We start from the raw sequence: 19,883 nt of genomic DNA, 5'->3' as shown, positions 1-19,883 counted from the left end.
GAGTGCATATGAAGGTGTACAAAAAAAAAAAAAAAATAATAATAATACAATAAGGTACCTTCTTCAGGGACCTGAGAGCTCTTAGCATACAGGCACTGCTTGGGAGGAGAATAGATTTAAAACCACCTATTAGCAAGTGACCACTGATAAAAGTGTCTGAGTACTGATTGAAAATGAATACACTAGAAGAGCAGATGGGGATGGGGTGAGGTTTATTGAAAGAGGTTTCTTGGAGAGGAGAGAGAGAGAAAGGGATCACTGTTCACTGAGCATCTCAGTGGTCTTGGAACTTTGCAGAGTATCCAATGACCAGTTTTGAGTCAGGCCTTCGAAGGCAAACATTCAAATGGGCATACACCTTAGGCAAAGGCCCATGGTGGAATCAGTGCAAAGGGACTGAGCTGGGGCATAGAAGGGGTGAAGTTTGGACAAAAGGTGAATTGATGCCCTCAGATGCCATTTTGAACATCTAGATTTAACTGATGGACAACCAAGTTCTTGAGCAGTTAGACACGAAGGAAGTATTTCAGTGAAAGAAACTTTACAATGGCGGGTGGGGGAGAGAGGATGGACAAGGAGGCTCAGTGAGGTTTTCGCTGGAGTCCAGATGAGAGGCTTGGCGTCCTAGGCTGGGTGTGCCTTTGCCACGCAGAGCCACAATGCCTGATGGGGGCCTTGTTGGCCACTGTGGCTGGAGAATGGGAGGGCTGCAAGTGTGGCCTCCTAGTGGGGCAGAGTTGTCCTGGCTGCCCCTTGTGTGGGGGTGCAGGCTGACTGTGTAGGAAAGGTGGGGCTGTTTCTCATGAACTCAGAGCAGGATGCTGAGCTCTGAGGAGAAACTTAGAGCTTTCTCAAGTCTTACAGTTTCCAAGTCTTCTATGTTCTATGGCCTGTGCCACCTAAAGATGTTATGCAGGGGCACACTCCTGATGGGTGTCCTGCCCTTACGGTGCTAACAGCTAATAATGGGAACAAATAAGGACATCATAGCACAGCAAAGTAAGAGCAGTGACAGAGGCATCAAACAAGAGTGCTATGGAGCCTGGATTTGGAGCAGTACTTTGTTGGGCTCAGCCAGAACTCAAGAAGACTTCTTGAAACCTGGGCAGAGATTGGGCCCATGGAGATCTCAGCCCAGCCCCTCTTTTCCCCTGAACCTTGACTTCGGGGCTCAGATCCTTAATCTAGAGAGAGCCAGTCTCATCTTTTGGCCACCCTCTCACCAACTCAACTGTAGTTGAGTTGCCTCAACTACTAGTGTCACTTCTCTTTGGTTACTGGCTATGCTACTACCTGCCTCAAGGCTCCCCTAATGACTGACAGGCACTAATTTTTAGCCACTCCAAGAGCTCCTTGGGGCCTCCATCCAATGCAGTTGGACTGTGTTATATTGGATGTGGCGTATATTGGATGTGGCATCCCCATGGTGGGTAGACCCAGAATGGAAAGAAGGTCTAGAAAGGGAAGGAGGAGAGGCCTTCTCTCTCTTTTCTCAAGTTTGTCCTAAACTTGTCCCTAGAGTACCCATTTCCCAAATGTCTTCCTACAGCCCTCTCCATCCCATTTCCCCCTCCCCCACTGAGCCTGGAAAGGTGTTGTTTGCCCTATGATCGGTCCCCAGGGCAACAGGCCAGGCAGCAGGTGTGTGTGTTGAACAAGGCCATCTCTGGAGCGGAGTGGCTGGAGATGAGCTTTGTTTAAATATTAAAGAAGTCAATCATTAATCAAGCCTGGCTTGGTGCCCAGCTACCCACTGTCTCCATTTGGGAAGGTCTGGACTGGGGCAGGGAGGGCTGTGGGGCAGTTTGCATCTCAGGCAGCCGACAAGCAGCTTTTGGGGCTGGATTATGCAGCCCAACACAGGGTAGGCCAGAGGATCAGCAGAAAGATATGCTGGATATAGCATACAGAGCACAGTGCTCAAGAACCGGGCACCAGTGATTTGTACAGAATGTCCAGTTTTACTTGAATATATTTTATAAGGGGACTGAAGCAGTGTCCTGTTTCTAGCCAGAGAGGACATTCCTTGGACACTGCAGTCCTGGCCCAGCCCCACAGTTGGGCTCCTGAAGAAAACAAGGCTATGCGAAGAACAGTTTGGGACATGAATTGGGGTGGTGGCTGAATTGGAGGGACACAGTCACTGGGCTCACTGAAACCATGGTTCCTGAGCCCCTAGGGGAAGGAAGTTGGTCTGGAATCCAGGACATACATGGAATCACAAAGAGTCAGTAGCCTGTACACATGGCTTCACATACATGAATTCCATACACACAATTACAAACCTCCATGTACCCAGATCTGCCACAGCTGCACCCAATTGCAGTTGGACACTATGCATGCAAGCTGTCTCCTCCCTAACCCCCCCAGTGCTCTCTGCCTTGGCCACCCTCCTCCTGCCCTCCAGCCTTACCAGTTGTACTGGTGTCTAGTCCCAGCTCCACCATTCAGCTCTCATCCACAGAGGCTTCCTGTTGTGCTGTGTGAGAATTTGAATGATCAGGCTGATTGAGCACAGCGTCAGGATGAGGCAGAGGCCCAGCAGGATCCACTGTCTTTTGGCAACCAGGCAGGGCTCCATGGCTATCCCCAGGAAGTAGGCCTCGGGCTGTGTCTTGAGTGCACTGGAGTCCTGTGAACCGGTGTTCTGTGCCTTGGTGTTCTGGGACAACGACCTTTTTTCCAGGGAGTACAGCCTGCAGGCCAGCAGTAGGGCCACCAGGAACATGACAAAGCTGAGGGCCAGCAGCACCCACTGCCCAAATTTGGCCTGGTCAGCGTCCAGCTCCAGACTCAGAAATGTCACCTTGTCTGTGTCTTTCTCTGTGGAAGACACGGGAGTCTTGCGGAGCAGGTAGAATGAGGGAGGGAGCCCTGGGGTGCCCTGTGGAAATCAGAGCACCTGACTGCCACTGGCCTCCTCCCTCAGCCTCAGGCACCTACCTTCCAAGCCATAGGTGAAGGCATTGCCCTGGAAGGAGGGTGAGGAGGAGTAGAAGGGAAAGGAGGAGATGGGCACAGATAGGGCTATGCCCCCATGGTGCCCAGTGATGGCTCTGTGCAAGGGTCGGGAGGAAAGAAGTCCACCTTGTGCTCAGATGCCTACCTGGCAGTCTAGCTGAACAGTATGCAAGGAAGCAACTGAGCCAGTGGCTGGGCCATGGGGCTGTGGTCTTGGCCAAAGCTGCATCAGATGCAGACAGGGTCATGCAGCAACAATGCTGTGCTTGTTCAAGCCAGGTCATAGATAGGCTAGGGGTTAAGGCTGGATTGGGGTAGGGACTGGCCCAGGGCAGGCTAGGGTAGGGCTTGGGGCTGGACCAGAGCTGGCACCAGGGCCAGATTATCAAACCTTCAAAGGTACAGCTGAAGTCTGGCCAGCCCAGGATCTCCCCCTGCCGCACATTCTCAGTGACCAGCCAGTTCAAGAGGGGCTTGAAGTAAGTCATGAGGGCCTTTGCAGACACTTTGGCCTGCCCGGTTATCTTCTGCAAGACTTCTGGCCAGGGCTTGCTTGAGCCCAGCTTTAGGACATCCCTGGGAGAGTAGATACAGCTGTGAGGCTGTGTGGGGGCATCAGCTGGTGCTGCTGGGACCCCTCAGTGTGCTCAACCCTGGCCGTATGGCTTTGCTAGCCAGACTCTTCCCATAGAGCTCAGAGCAGTGGATAAAATAACAAGTTCTGAAATAAGAACAACCTGAGTTTGAATCCTGTGGGACTTTGGACAAGTAACATAACCTTTCTGAGTCTCAGTTTCCATACTCATAAAATGGAGATAATAACAGTATGTACCTCCTAGGGTTGGTATGCTGATTAAATAAACACAATTCTGGGAGCATAGTAGGCGGCAATACATGTTAGCTGATTATTATTATTATTATTATTATTACCACTACTGTGGTGATTATTATTCTGGACTCAAACAGGCATAAAGTCTTGAAACACTGTTTCCCATGAGGTGCTCAGTGTCAGTAGGGAGGGGCAGCTCTTCAACCCTTTCTAGTCTCACAGGGAGTGTTTGGGAGGATTAGGGAGATCTAGAGCATGGAGTGTGCTCTGTGTCCTTCCTGAAGCGCTGCACTAATGTCAGCTGTGTCTCAAAGCACATGCAGTGTTTGGTGGCAGGGGGACCAGCCTTAGGCTTGGCCCCACACTCATGGTGGAGGTACAGAGTGTGCTGAAGCCAAAGCTCTGGGCTTCTCCACCCCAGAGCCCCTGTGAAGGCAGTGATAGGCATACATTGATCCTTCTTAACCTGTGTCCCCAGCTGGCCACGAGAGAGATGGGGTCTAGAAGCCCATAAGTCAGACTTTGGAGTCTAGACTAACAGGACCCAGGTTCAAGACTCATCAGTGTTACTTATGGGCCACATGACCTTAGGTAATTGACTCAACTGCTCTTAGCCTCAGTTTCTTCATCAGAAAAATGTGCCCTTTTAATATCCACCCTTCACTGTGGTGAGGATTAAGTCACATAATGGCAGTGAAAAAGGGCTTTGTAGCATGCAAAGACTTATACACATCACTTAATAAACAACTGAGAAAGAATGAGGGGAAACTAAAGTTTAGTGGATCCTTGACAGAAACCCGTGGGGGAAAATGTAGTTAAGATCCTAGAGAAATGCAGGAGGAAAGTCATCAAGATGAAAAGAAAAACAAAATAAAACAAAACAAAATCCCACAACTAACTTTAGGTAAGATTATATCAGATGCTGGGTCCTGGGAAAAAAGAAGGGACCTGATGGGGAGAAAGTTTGGACCATTGAAAATCTACCTGTTTAGAAATAGTCCTTCAGGCTCAGTGGGGCAAGAGGTTTGACCAAAGCCCGGCTGACGGCCAATGTGGCCAGCACATGAGACCTGCAAAGATGGCAGCTGAGCACTTCCTGACGCTCAACTCCAAGGTCGCAGCAATGAGTCCATTGGACAAGGTCAGGCCTATCATGGTTGGCCGGATGAGGCAAGGGCTTTGGGAACTTGGACCAAGTCCACTTCAACTTTCCATTCCCAGCAGATCCAACTCAGAGCAATCACATATAAGAAGATGAGTCAAGTTCTAAGATATATTAGGTAAAAGAGCAGCCAAGAATCTTGCCCTCCCCCTTCTCCTCTGCAAGCACTCACCCACCCCCCCCCCACAACCTATATTCACTCTGCTGCTCTCTCAAGTCCCCAGAGCTCATGACATCCCACTTTCTCAGAGTCCTCCCCTCCACCCTCTCCCCAGAAGATAGCATTCAAAGTCCTAAACCTGGAACTTAGGGTCTTCCCTGGCCAGGGAGGGGTCTGGATGGCAATGTGTGAGGACGGGTGAGTAATGACCAGTGATGGCTGGCAGGGCCTCTACATGTTTTGGTGCCAAGTCAGATCCTGGGAGCTTTGTGTGCCCTGGGTGGGGAGGAGGTGGTGGTGAGAATGAGGTCAAATTTCCCACCAATTAAGTGGAATGAAGGCTCAGAGTTGAAAGTGAGTTGATGTGTAGAAAACAATGTCTGTTATTTCTTGCACTCCTGCTTTTGGGGACAGAGATCCATCCTTGGTCCCTGGGCATGACCTCCTCACCTTCTTTGCATATTCACTAAAGCCCTTTCCTACTGCACCATCTCCTTTCTTGTGTTATTGTTATTGGTTTATCCTGTGGCCCATTGCCCAAGCTGGTTGGCATGTGCACAAGTAAATACTTGCTGAGTGAATAAGTGTTGGGCAACCAGAGACATGAATGCAGAGAGCAGAGAGGGCCCTTATGTTCCACACATTCAGAAAAGCTCAAACATGGGCAGTTGGCTACCATAAACCCCTGTAGTGTGAAAAGATAGAAAAGCAAACAGACTAGGTTGATAATCGGCATGGAAGGTGCAGCACTCCCTGGGAGCCAAGCCAGGAGATCAGTCCTGCAACTCCATCTGGCCTAGTGGTTACTGACAAACTGCACAGTGGGATCACAAATATGCTCATTAAATTTGCAAAGGAGACTAAATTATGTGGCTATGTTAATCCTCTGGGAGACAGGAATAAAATTCAAGGTGACCTTGACCAATCGGGGAAATGGACCCACTAAACTGGGTAGAAAAATTGGTGGGGAAAAGACCATATCAGTGGGTGGGCTCTGCATCTAAGTGGTTGAAGCCCTGATCGTGGAACCAGCAGACCTAGGTCTAACCTCACCAGACCTGTATCCCTTGATTCTTAGAGGCAACAGTGTGAATGATGACGTGTTCTAGAATCAGTTCAGCACTCAAAGCAGGATTTTGCCACTTGCTAGATGAATGATGTGCAATCACAATATCTCTCTTAGTTTGAGTTTCATTATTTGTGAAATGTGGCTAATCATGCCCACTTTGCAACTTATGAACTGCTAACGTGAAACCTTGTAAGAGCACTCCTCAGAGAGCCCAGCTGGTACTAGTCAAGGCTTCCCACCATCAGGTCAGCGTCCCATTCTTCCAGGTTTGTTTCAGGACCAAAACCAACTCCACAGAGGCAGGAATGGAAACCATGGGCTCGATACTAAGTGCAGAAAAAAAGATTGGGGCTAGGGAGTCAAAATGGACCACAAGCTGACCAGAGCATCACAAAGGTTGGCGTGAAAGCAACCTGGATCAGCCTGCGAGCCGGATCCAAGCACCTCCAAGAAGAGATGGGAAAAGCAGAGTATACCCAAGAGTGCATCAAATGCTGCTGAAGATCGGTGAGCACCTTGTGCAGAAAAGATAAGCACATTTGGATGGAGGACTGAAGGTTGAGGCAGGACTCCAGTACTGGCTTCCCATCTGAGACAGTTTGATTTATTGGCATACGTGAGTGTGTGCATGTGTGTGTGCGTGCACAGGTGCACACATGGGTGAAGGAATGTATGGTAGTGAGTGTGTGTAAGTGTGTGTGTGTGTGTGAGAGAGAGAGAGAGAGAGAGAGAGAAGGAGGGGACAAATAGTCTCTCTGACCAGGAGAGGCTACACACAAGGAAATGGGCTTCGATTTCTAGAGGAGAGACTGGAGTATGACACGAGGAAGAACTTCCACTAAACTAAAAGGTCAATGAGGCTCTGCTCAGGGTGCCCACGGTGGTCTATTGAGGAGAGGGAGCCATGGGCAGGATTCCAGCAAGGGGCAGTCAGCTGAGAACAAATCAGGGAGCTTTGTGAGGGAGGGGAGCACTCACTCCAGGAGCTTCTCAGCTATCTTGGAGTTATAGCTGTCACATCGGTGCAATGGGCCCACATGGCCTGAGGCCAGAGTGTCGTGGAACTGGAACTGGAGTACTAGGCTGATGAAGTACCTGGGGAGAGGGACAAAAGGGCAGGCTTGGGAGCTGGTGTCAGGGATGGGAAGCCCAGAGCCATTTGGAGCCTAGCAGCTCTGACGTGCAGTGGTCTGAGGGCCCGGCCAGCGCCCAACCTTGCTGGGTGGAGGCTCCTTTGCCAAGGTCCCACCTCAGATTGGCCTTGGAATATACCCTTCTTAGCCTCCTGAACAAACCCTTACCTCCTTCTTTCCTGCCCTCCTCTTGGGGACAGTAGAGATGCTTTAGAATATTCCCATCAGCGCTGCCTCCACACGGGATCTGCTCTGAAAGCCCAAGAGTCCAGGGTGTGGCCCCCAAGACGCTGCACAACTCATTGGAAGAGGTGGGCAGGGGAACAGGGGAACATTTGGATCTAGAGCCTTCCTGGAAATCCTCAGCCTAGTTCCCATGCCCCCAGTCCCCAAGTCCTAGAGCTGGTTCTGCTGGCAGGGCCCAGACCGTTACCGTATGTAGGGCATGCTGGCAGAAATGTGGAACTTGGCACCAGGATCAAAGTAATCCTCTGTCTGAGGGATGGGGGGGGGCACAGGCCCTGGTACTTCAACCTGTCAGGGAGGACAGGGGCCTGGTACCACGCAGTTGGGTTCTCAGAGCCTTTTCCTTTGGAAGCACGTGCACCTCTACCAAAACTGGTGGGCACAGGACACTTACTGCATCTTTATAGATTAAATAAATTAGTTGCAAACACATGGTATTGGGAATTGGGAATCAGAATCAAATAATAACAGTAGTTAACATTGACTTCCTCTGTGCTAGGAACCATGCTAAGCTCTTCACACAGATTCACTCAACACTGTCCCAATTCTAGGGACATGGGAGGGAATGGGCTACTCAAGGTCTTTCTTGCATCCTAATGATGGGGATGGTTATAGACCAACAAGGTCACTTCATCTGGTAAGAAGTGCCAAGAAGAAAACAGAATAGCATCTCTGCAATGTAGTGCTGCTGTTATTCCCATTTTACAGATGAGAAGACCAAAGTTTAGAGGTCAGGGAACTGGTGGGAGATCACAGAACTAGTCCCTGGCAGATCCCATTAACTTTCAAATTCAGATCTGACCTTGCCCCTCTGAGCTGTGCAACTGTGGGAAAGTTACTGATTGTCACTGAGTCTTGTTGTCTGTAAGATGGGGATAAAATGATCCATCTGTGGGATGAGACAAAGCCTATGAAAAGTTCTGGTTGTTTCATTGTTGGCTCACTGGTTGCCCTGAGCCATCCTCTGGGGCCAACATAGAGCCAGGAGGCTCCCCTCCCAGTTGACAGAGGCTTCCTTATTCAGGGCCAGGAAGTTGTCACCTCTCTCCCTTTACCCTTGGTTTCCATCATAGGTGGTGGTGGTTATAGTTGGCCAAGAGAGGAAAAGGACCCCTGCAGGCACCTCAGATGGCTTGTGGGGGTTGCCCTTGGAGAAGTACAAGGTCAAGACTCTGCCAACCCCACCATTGAGACCTGGGCCTGAATTTGGGATGGCAGTGGGAGGGTGAGTGGACAAAGAGAGGAGCACCCAACTTTTCCACCCCTGAGTTGCTGTGTGACCACGGGCTGGTCACAGATTCTTCTCCAGTGAAGGATCATGGGATGCTGTACAAGTTCAAAGAAACATAAGAGGCCTGGTTCAGAGCTGGCAGCTGCTTCCTGGTAACCCCAAACCATGCTGTGGCCAGCAGACTCAAGCAGGTCAGTCTGAGGCCTGGTGGATATGGAGAAGCTGGGCCATGGGCATTCATTATCCAGTCAGCCAGTTGTTGGTGATAGGATGCGACATGGATGCCCCTCCCTCAAGAGTGGTGCTGCCTGACTGCTGGTGAGCTCTTTTGGTAACCAGTTCTGACCTTGGACATGCCTGAGGATGCTAAACCAGAGGTAGTTGTGAGAGTGTGTTAGAGCAGCAGGAAAGGGGGCAGTGGGCTTGCCTCTCTCCCATGGGGACTTTTTCCATGGGGGAGAAAGAGCTCAGGTCACCAAACACTCTTCTGCCAGTGCTACTGGTGAGAATAGGAAGGGAGAGGAGAAGCAGGTGGGTCTGCCTGGTGGTCAATGTTTTGTTCTTGGAGGAGCCCAGGCGCACCCCTGTGTGAGCTTCCCAGCTACCCAGGAGCAGGCAGGGCCACTGCCAGGGTCCCTAGAGAGGTTAAGAGGTGTGCTCAGTGCCAGTGCCAGATTCAATGTGAGGTCCCATAATTGCAGGTGCTTGCCCTATCCACTTCAGTAGGGGTATTTTTATCAGGTGATAGCAAACAGCCAATACCACCCCAGGGCCTCCCCAGGGGCCCCCCGGTCACCAGCGTGGCACACCCTAGCTCTGCCCTCTGAAGAGAGGCAGCAGCATCCTCTGGCAATGGGCAGTGCCCTTAAGGCTGACTGGAAAGCCCCGCCCACAGCAGGGGTGGGAGGGGGCAGAGAGCCCAGGGCAGCTGTCCTCCCCACCTCAAGTTCCACCACTCCTGGTTGTAGACGTCCTTCCGGATGGTGCCATCAAAGACCTTCCAGCGAAACAGGTCCATCAGGTAGGCGAAGGGGATAAAGGCGATCTTCTCCAGGGCGATGCCCATCAGGAAATTGACCTCCTCCTCTGGGGAAGGTGAGGCAGTCAGCTGGTGGCTCCTGGTTCTCCCTCCCTTCAGCCTTGCCCAGAGAGCCTTGGCTGCAGCCTCAGGCTCAGATGCCCTGCTATGGTCCTCTTGGCCCCCATCACCTGAGTCCTGGTGCTGGTGGCTGAGCAGGCCTCTGTTGAGCAGGTATTTGTGGGAGGAGGCCGAGAGGGTGACCATCGACCCCACGGCCTCTTCAAAGGCTGGGTTGGCTCCTGCACGGAAGATCACAGAGAGGTTCTTGTACTGCAAGAAGTACTGGATATGGCCCATCTGGTGGAAGATGGAGAGCAGGTCTTCTATGGTCACCTCGGTGCACTTCTTTACCCTAGGGTTAAAGGGCAGGGGTCAAGGAGCATAGGGAGGCCCTGGGAGAAGGGGAGATTTCTCCATTCAGACTCCCTTAAGGGACTGGGGCAGATGGGCTAGAGACCAGCAGGGTCTTGGGTACTGTCCTTTCTCACTCCAGGTCCCCCTCGCTCATGTTGCCAGCTCACATCCCCCTCTGCTGCCTGGCTCCAGCCCTGCCCACCCTTGCCCGCCTCCTAAGACAGGCGGGTAGGTGGAGAGTGGAACCAGTGGAGGAAGAGTGAGGGAGGGACAGGAGGGCAGTGCTGGTGCCCCGTGAGACCTGACGTCCTTGCCGTTGTAGAAGTCCCAGGCAGAGGCGTGGCACTCCACCTCTCGCCCATCAGTTGGCCTTTCCATCATTGATGTTTTCCAGAAGTTGGGAGGGGTGGAAAGCAGCCCCAGGGAGGTGAAGAATTTTTCAGCCCCTTCGAACATTTTTGAGGGCTTCCAGTGCTGTGTGGAAGAGGGGATACATAGGGCCCAGCCTGAGGGTGTGGAGCTGGCAGGGTCAGATGGACACTGAGCACTGACCTGGCTTTTCATGATTTTTGTGATGTCCTCAAGAGGCTTCTTTGGGAAGGGCAGGACCAGGTCTAAGATGTTGACCCAGAACTGAGCCCACATGTTCCCTGGAAGGAGAGGAGGGGCTCAGAGGAGGCAGGACACTGTCTCTCCCTTTACTGAGTGCCAGCTTGGAGGCCTACTCTGCCCACCCCACTCTGCTACCAGCTAGGGCGTTACTCAGGAGGTGGGCAGGGATGGGTCCCCTCGGGTTGATAAGCTCTGACCCGTAGTGGCGGTGCAGGGCCCGGCACATGTATGTGTGCAGGTTTAGGTAGAGTGGCTGCAGCTCCCGGTAAAGCTGCTCCAGGTCGTGTTCCAGTGTGTCAGACTCTTGGACCGCCACAAGGCCCCCATGTCTTTGTAACCTAGGACAGGAGAGGGGGCTCAGAAGCACTCACTGCCCACCCTTCCTTCAGCCCTGGCCTGGCAGGCAGGAGACCCAGGAACTTTCTGGGGAAGCCACTTGGCCTCCCTGGTCCTCAGGGTCTTCATCTGACAAATGGGAAATGTGCCCCCCAAGGTCACTGTTCTGATTGGATAAGATCAGGGGTGGAAAAACATTTAACAAAATACACACTCCATGCTTCTCACCATGCCTGGTTGGAGAGGACCTGGATAAGGCCCTGGTCTTGGCACCCATCTTGAGCCCCACATGTCCAAGCCCTCAGGCCACCCTGCCTCCTTCCGGATCCTCCCAAACACTGGTTTGTCCCATTGTGGGGAAGTGTCTCCAGGCCTTCTCTTCTCTCTCTTAGCACTCGTCCTGAGATGTGCGTTTACACAAATCTTGTCTGTCTCTCAGACTGTAAACCCTACCTAGGAGGGCAAGCTCCTTTCTGTCTTTTCACCTATGCATCCTTAGAACCTCTCCAGGAGCTGGCACACAGTAGGTGCTCAAGTGATGTTTGTGGACCAATGGTGAATGAACCACCTTTGCTTCCCCCAGCTGTGGGGCGGGGTTCAGGTTCCCCATCTCAAGGTCCTACTACTGCCTTTACCCCCAGCAGACTCTGCTTCGCCCTTCCCAGGAACTGCCCTGGGACCTGTGCAGTGTGCCATCTGCATGGGCTGGGCTGGCCAGGTGGGGGACTGGGGGCCTCACCGTTGAGCTTTGCAGTCCTGTTGCTGAGCTGCACATAGCGCTCGAAGGTGATGCAGAGCTGATGACCCACAGCATCCTGCCAGCCCTGCCAGGCCCACAGCAGCTCCTTCTCGTCCCGGGAGGTGGCCATGACTTCTTCAAGGTCTATACCCAGAAAAGGAGCCAAGGTGGGACAGCCCCCCCCCCCCCAACTCCTGCCTGCCCTCTGCCCTTACCTGCCTTAGGCAGACCCTCCACTCCTCAAAAGTGAGTACACCTGGGGCATGGAAGACAACGGGGGGTCAGGGTAGGCTTGTGGAAGGGGCTGATACTAGAGACTCTGGGGATGGACAGGGCAGTGTTTGGGTGCTCACCAGGCTCCAGGGGTAGGCAGGGTCCCTCATTCAGGCACACCTGGGCCATGCTGTATGTCGTCTCCATGTAGGCCAGAAGCATGTTGTACTGGGGGGGCAGGTGTCACCTAGGGCAGGCCTGTGCCCCTGGGCCCACCCCCAGTGCTAACCCCTCCAGCTGGGAGGGGCAGGCCTATCTGAGGCATCTTCCCTTCAGCCTCTGCTTTCCTCCCCCAGAGGAAGCTCATGGTCCTTCCTGACAACCTCCCCCCTGCCCAGACTCTCTGGCTTCCCACCTGGCCAGCCCACCCACCCCTGGGGTGGGGAGCATATGCCTGGAGACATGGGGGCTCCATCCATCACCTCCCGGAGCTCGTCCTGGGGCAGGGCCGTCTTGTCTATGTTCTGCAGCTTACTCAGCATGCGCTTCATGGCCGGGTCCTGGAACCTGGAGATCTTAAACAGGCGGGCCCAAGTGCCAAAGTACGGCATGTTCTGGGACCTCTCTGAGTCTTTGTGCAGCTGGAATGAGGGTCACCATATTTGTCTTGGGAAAGTTGGAGAGAGCAAGGACCCCAGCCCCCCAACCTCCTCCCGAAACCCACTTTAACGGTTCAGAATCACTAAAGAGTTGCTAAAAAGGGAGAAAGGAAGGAGCCTGAGTCCCTAAAAGCAAGGAGGTGATATGTACAAGGGGAAAGAAACAAGAGATTCTTGCCCAGAGAGCTTTTTGGGGCTACCAAGAGGCCCAGAGCTTGCAGCCTGCTTTGATGTGTACTTTAAGGATTCCCTCTTTTCTCTAGCTCTGGACAGGGGGCAGAAGGTGTGGTTTTCCCATCCCCCCGAGATCCCTGAGAAGAGCAAGGGAAGGAGGGGCTGCAGTTGAGGTGGTACCACACCATCTCCTCCCGGTTTTTCTTGGTGATGTTGGTGACATAGTTCCAGGTGGCCTCCATGAACTGGTTCCATACAACCTGGGCGGTATGCTCATAAAACTGCAGGAATATCTTTGCCACGGTCTCATTGCAGAACTTGTCTGTGGAGAAGGAGGTGGGCATCATGCTGTCCTAGGAGGGGTCTGCCCCGACTGGTCCCCTTGTCTGCTCCCATGCTCCTTCAGGTCCCAGCCCCACCTAAGTTCTGATCACCCTCGGTCCTGAGCCATGGCAAGAGCTGCCCATAACAGAAGAGCACAAATAGGGAAGGTCCATGACAAGTCCATCTTGTGCCCATGACCAAGAGAACAGCAGAGCTGGTTGAGACTATGGGCCAATCATGGTCCAGCTCCATATTGTGACATCAGGGGCTGAAGGGTCAGCCATGGAATATTAGAACTGGAAAGCCCCCACCCACCTTCTGATCCAACTGTTCCCGTTTTACAGGTGAGGAGACTGAGGTCAAGTCAAGAAGAGAGCAGGGCTAGAGCTGTTCTAGTCTAGTTGGTAACTTTTCCTTGGCATTAGAAAAACCTTCCAACTTTGGCCAGGGATTGATGAGACCCTTTCCTCCAAAGACTGGCATCACTTCTGAGAAGGTGGGAGGGATGGTGGATGGACCGATGTATGAAAGTGACATCTCTGGGCCTCTGGACTCTGGAAGCACAGTTGTCTCTCCCTGTTCTTCTGACTTGACTTCCTATGTTCTCATTTTGGGCCTTTCTCTCTCTCTCTCTCTTTTTAAGTTTTATTTTATTTTATTTTATTTTATTTTATTTTATTTTATTTTATTTTATATAGTTTGAGAGAGACAGAGACAGAATGAGCAGGGGAGGGGTAGAGAGAGGGAGAGAGAGAATCCCAAGGAGGCTCTGCACTGTCATTGCAGAGCCTGATGTGGGGCTCAAACTCACGAACTGTGAGATCATGACCTGAGCCGAAACCAAGAGTCGGATGCTTAACTGACTGAGCCACCCAGGCCCCCCTAGCCTTTTTCTCTCTTATAGGATGTGTAATCATACCTAGGGGTATGTAGGACCCTTCCTCCATTCCCCTTGTCCTTATATCTGTTTTTCCAGGGATAGCCTGATGCTATGAGTTTGTAATCAGGAGGAAGCATGGAAGGTAGAGGGCTGTGAGGGCTGTGGGAATGTGTGGCTGGTACCTTCCACTCAGGGTTCATGTCCCTGAGTACCTGAGCCTGGTTAGAGTACCAGCTACCAGGACTCCAGCTCTCTGCTAGCTTTTGATGACTCCCCAGTAACCTGACACATTTAGTCTGGGGGAAACCAGACCACTTGCCTCACTTTGGGACTTCTTCCTCAGACTCACTTCCGTCCACATTCACACTGCCTCCACCCTATGTTCCTTTCACTTACTCTGCTCAGCCCAGGTGCACCCAAAGCCTCACTGACGTTTCACCCCTTCACAGGAGCTGACACCATTACCAGAGAAACTGGCCAAATAACCCTCCAAAGATTATGTTATGATCAAAATTATTTAAAACACAAAGAAAGAAAAAGATCAATGACACTTCTGGTTAAGCTGGCCAAGTGAGTTCTCCTGCTTCAAGCATATGGACATACTTGATAAAATATAGTATTTTGTCATTAACTACAGTGATCATGCTGTACATCACATCCCCAGGACTTACTTTTTTTTTTTTTTTAGAGAGAGAGAAAGAGAGAGAGAGACAGTATACACAATCAGGGAAGGGCAGACTAGGACTTTTTTTCTGAGAGAGAGAGAGAGAGCAAGCACATGTGTGCAAGTGGGAAAAGGGTAGAGGGAGAGGGACAGAGGGAATCTTAAGCAGCTCCCATGACCAGGGTGGAACCAACTCTGAGCTTGATCTCATGACTGACCAATGGACCGTGAGATCATGACCTGAGCTGAAATCAAGAGTCGAACGCTTAAACGACTGAGCCACCCAGGCATAAACCAGATGTTTATGCCTTTTCCCACCTTCATCTTTTTGCCCACCATCCCACCTCCCGCTTTTGGCAACCACCAATCTGTTCCCTGTATCTATAAGCTCAGTTTTTTGGTGTGTATATGTATACCACCTTTTCATTATCCATTCACCTGTCATTGGACACATAGATTGTTTCCATGTCTTGGCTAGTGTAAATCACGTTGCAATGGACACGAAGGTGCAGATAGCTTTTCAAGACTGATTTCATTTTCTTTGTAAATACCCAGGAGTGAAATTGCTGGATCATATGGTAGTTCTACTTTTAACTTAAAATTTTTTTTAGTGTTTATTTACTTTTGAGAGAGAGACAGAGCATGAGCAGGGGAGGGGTAGAGAGAGAGACACAGAATCTAAAGCAGGCTCCAGGTTCTGAGCTGTCAGCACAGAGCCTGATGTGGGGCTTGAACTCACGATCTGTGAGATCACAACCTGAGTGAAGTCAGATGCCCAACCGACTGAGCCACCCAGGTGCCCCTATTTTTAACCTTTTGAGGAACCTCCATACTGTTTTCTGTAGCGGCTGACAATTTACATTCCCACCAACAGTGCACGAGGGTTCTCTTTCTCCATATCCTTGCCAACACTTGATATTTCTTATCTTGTTGATAATGGCCATTCTACTAGGCATGAGGTGATATCTAATTGTGGTTTTTATTTGCATTTCCCTGATGATTAGAGATGTTGAGAATCATTTCATGTGACTGCTGGCCATCTGTATGTCTTCTTTGGAAAAATGTCTATCCAGTTCCTCTGCTCATTTTTTAGTTGGTTTGTTTGGAGTTGTATGAGCTCTTTATATATTTTGTATATTAATTTCTTATCAAATATGTAATTTACAAATATTTTCTCCCATTCTTTAGGTTGCCTTTTCATTTTGTTGATGATTGCCTTTGCTGTGTAAGGGCTTTTTACTTTGATGTAGTTGCCACCTGTTGATTTTTACTTTTGTTGCCTTTGTTTTTGGTGTCAAATCCAAAATATCATTGCCAACACCAATGTCTAGGAGCTCACTATCTAAGTTATCTTCTAGGAGTTCTATGCTTTCTGGCCTTATGTTTAAGTCTTTAATCCATTTTCAGTTAATTTTTTGTATGGTGTAAGGTAGGGGTCCAGTTTCATTCTTTTGCATGCACCTGCCCAGCTTCCCCAACACTATTTATTGAAGAAAACTATCCTTTTCCCATCTTATATTCTTGGTTTGTCTTAAATATACTGACCATATATGGGCAGACTTATTTCTGTACTCTCTATACTGTTCCATTGATCTGTGTGTCCATTTTTATGCTGATACCATTCTGTTTTGATTGCTATGGCTTTGTAAGATAGTTTCAAAACAGGAAGTGTGATGCTTCCAGCTTTATTCTTCTTTCTCAAAATTGCTTTGGCTATTTGGGGTTAAAAAAATCATGCTTTTTAAAATGTAAAATACAGAGCTGAGATGGAGTGCAAGAAACGGAACTCTTCAGATGCTGAGGAGACAAAGAGGGCTCATGCAGCAGTGAGTGGGGGCCCGGGTGGGAAATCAGAGGGCACCCATGCCCAGAGGGCTGCAGCATTGCTGTCTGCATGGACATAGCTGATCACAGTGGAAGTTGTGCCTCCATCAAGATGGGAGCTAGCAGATGGCTTCCTTTTTAAGGGGGCTCTGCAAGAAGCATCCATGAAACTGACTTTAGGGACATCTTCAGAACACATGCACATGGTGTGTGCATTGGACCCTGCAGAAGAATGTTCCCACTGAAAATGGCTCATAGGTCAGGATTACCAAGTGCCAAAGAGAGTGCAGTGCCATGAAGATCAATAATGATCACCAGTCCCCTCTGAGCACTTTCCAGGTGCGAGGGACCCACTGAGAGCTTTTAGTATATGAATCCTCACCAAAAAACGCATGAGGTAAGTACTGTGATCAATACACCCACTTTATAGATTAGGAAACAGAGGCACAGAGAGGTTGAGGAACTTACAGTCACATAGCTAGCAAATAGTGGAGGTGGGACTCACATCCCCATGCTCTGGCTCCAGAGCCTGTGCTAAATGACAGACACACCTGAGGAAGGACAGGTCTAACTGCAGTCTGAAAGGGACTTAAAATATAGATCTTTACACCATATGGAAAGATTAAATCAAACCAGATTAAAGACCTAAATATAAGAGCTAAGATCAGAAAACTCTTTGAAGAAATCATATGGGAAAAGCTTCACAACATTAGATTTGACAATGATATTTTGGATATGACACCAAAAGCACAGGCAATAACAAAAACCCCAGACAAATTGGATTTCATCAAAGTTAAAAACTTTTGTGCATCAAAGAACACGAGAAACAGAGTAAAAAGGCAACCCACAGAATGGGAGAAAAGATTTGTAAATTATATATCTGGTAAGGGTTAATATTTAGAATACATGAAAACTCTCAAACTCAACAATGAGAAAACAACCCAAATCAGTGATAGGCAAAGGATCTGAGTAGATATCTCTCAAAAGATTATATACAAATGGGTAATAAGCACTTGAAAAGATGCTCCATATCATTAATTATTAGGGAAATGCAAATCAAAACCATGAGATACCGCTAGAATGGCTATTACCAAACATCAACCGTTGGCCAAGACATGGAGAAACTGGACCTGTGTAGAGTGCTACTGGGAATATAAAATGGTGCAGCCACTGTGAAAAAGAGTATGATGGTTCCTCAAAAAAATCAAAGGATTCCCATATAATCCAGCAATTCCAATTTAGGGTACATATTCAAAAGAATTGAAAGTAGGGACTTGGAGAGATACAGTGGTGCTGGTTGCCAGGACAATATGAATGCACTCAATGCCACTGGGCTGCATGCTTAAAAATGGTTAAAATGGCACATTGTATGGGAGGTACATTATGCCAAAACTTAAAAAAATACTGATCTTAGAGTGGTAAAAAAGAGAAAAAATAGAATCCATGAAGAATAAGCTTTTGTGAAAACACAGGGGATTTGAGAGAGAGATGTGAAAATGAAAAACAGTTATTAAGTTGGAACAATGAAAATCGCTCTGGCCAGGTTAAGCAGCAGGCTGGGATGCAGAACTGGGGAATCTCCTGGAACACAGGACAGAGGGAGAGATGAGAAATATGAGCAAGGATTAGGAGACAGAGGACAAAATGGCCCCAGGCAGCATCGGGGAAGAGTCCCCAAAGAGATGACTGGAAAGGAGGAGGGTGACGTTCAAAGAGATGATGCCTGTGTTTCCAGAACTGAGGAAAGCTGAGTCCCTCAGGTGAGCAAACTCATTGCGCTCCAGGGAAGTCGATGGTGCAGAAACCATGAGAAAGTTCCTGGAAGACACGGGAGATGTGAGTGTTCAACTGTCACCAGTGAGCTGCTCTGGACCTTTTCCTCTATCTGTCTAGTGAGGGGCTGATCTCTGCTTGGCTTTCCTGTTGTAACGGTCTGTGACTTGGGGAGGTGATGCATTTTTTTATAAAGAGAGGAAACTATATACTATAAGTTCTATATTATCTCACTTAATCTTTGCAGAAATTTAAGACGGTTTGTAAGAACCCTTTCGTAGGTGTCAAAATGGAGGCTCAGAAAATTGAATTCTCCAGGCCACTAAGGTACTATGTGCAGAGGCAGGATTTGACTCAGGCCTAGTCCAAAGCCACTGGATTCACTCATGTTAGAGCCAGGGTAGGCTGGAATGGGGGTGGGCAATTGGAAGAAGAGGGTGTTTGAGATATCAGAGAAACTGTCCAGCAACCATGCCTACCTTGGGCCCTCATAGTTAAGAGCTGCTGAGGAGTGATCAGCCGTCAGACATCAGCAGGTGCAGCACAGGGAAGGGCTCAGACTTCAGGGTCACTGGTAGAAAATGACAGAATGGCCTCTCTTTCTGCTGTCACCCCTCCTCTTCCTCTGCCTTCTTCTAGTTAGACCTAGCTGTACCCCCCTCACCCTAGGAGACAGTAACAGGAGTCCAAACAATTTTAATATTTCAAAAAGCCTAGGGGATAAGGCTGGTTAGGCTGACCCCCATGTTAAGTCTCGTTGCCCTCAGTCAGACCTTTGGATGTTGACTGCTTGGTGCCCTCATGCTCTTCCATAAGCTGTGACAGGCAGCATGAACCCCTGTGTTCACAAAGATAGGAAACGGCATTCTGACAATGACCTTTGTCTGGCAGACAAAGAGCTTTTGAAACGTCAGGCTGGGGATGGGGGGGGGGAGTAATTAAAAAGTCTTTGGTGGTAGAATCTTAGAACTATTTAGAGGATATGTTTATAAATTCCATTGTCCTAACTAATCATAAACTCCTACCCTCTTGCATATCCAAAATACTTCAACCCCACATCCTGCTCCATGGAACAGGCCTGTACAACCTAGTCTATGTGCAACATGCACACTGACACATGCACACACAGATACACACCCAGACACAGACACACATGGCAGCTGGAGATTGGGAAGGCAAAAAAGCTGGACCAATGGATATTGGAGACAGATGTTGGGGGCTTGGCCTGGCTGAAGTCAAGGCATCAGCAAAGCCGGGAATAGGCTCTGATGAGGGGTCCTCACAGAGGGGCCAGGCTGGCAGTGGAAGCCTCTGGCCTTGGGCAACTGATCAACTTCCATTTCGCCAGGTTCTAGATTTGGCATTTGACTATCTGAAAAATCGATTGTTGTGTTAATTGGAAAAAGGATACACAAGCATAGATACACTGTGATCTCATTTAAAATATGTACCGAAGGGG

General features: G+C 49.6%; 1 protein-coding gene across 1 annotated transcript; it reads right to left on the bottom strand.

Annotated features, from left to right (window-relative positions):
* Positions 1-1,941: 1,941 nt before the first annotated feature.
* On the bottom strand, positions 1,942-13,550 carry LOC132687473 (angiotensin-converting enzyme-like protein Ace3). Its single transcript, XM_078438313.2, is given in 16 exon segments — positions 1,942-2,823; positions 3,353-3,537; positions 7,160-7,276; positions 7,748-7,824; positions 7,827-7,848; positions 9,733-9,877; positions 10,001-10,224; positions 10,528-10,700; positions 10,779-10,876; positions 10,989-11,144; positions 11,147-11,176; positions 11,914-12,057; positions 12,267-12,354; positions 12,609-12,767; positions 13,145-13,281; positions 13,379-13,550. Coding segments are annotated over 16 exon segments (2,307 nt in total). The 5' UTR covers positions 13,536-13,550; the 3' UTR covers positions 1,942-2,428.
* Positions 13,551-19,883: the final 6,333 nt, after the last annotated feature.

Source organism: Panthera onca, chromosome E1 (genome assembly GCF_046562875.1).
Source record: "Panthera onca isolate mPanOnc1 chromosome E1, mPanOnc1 haplotype 2, whole genome shotgun sequence".
Classification (NCBI taxonomy): Eukaryota; Metazoa; Chordata; class Mammalia; order Carnivora; family Felidae; genus Panthera; species Panthera onca.
The sequence above is the reverse complement of the archived record's forward strand: the minus strand, read 5'-3'. Positions and strand labels throughout refer to the sequence as shown.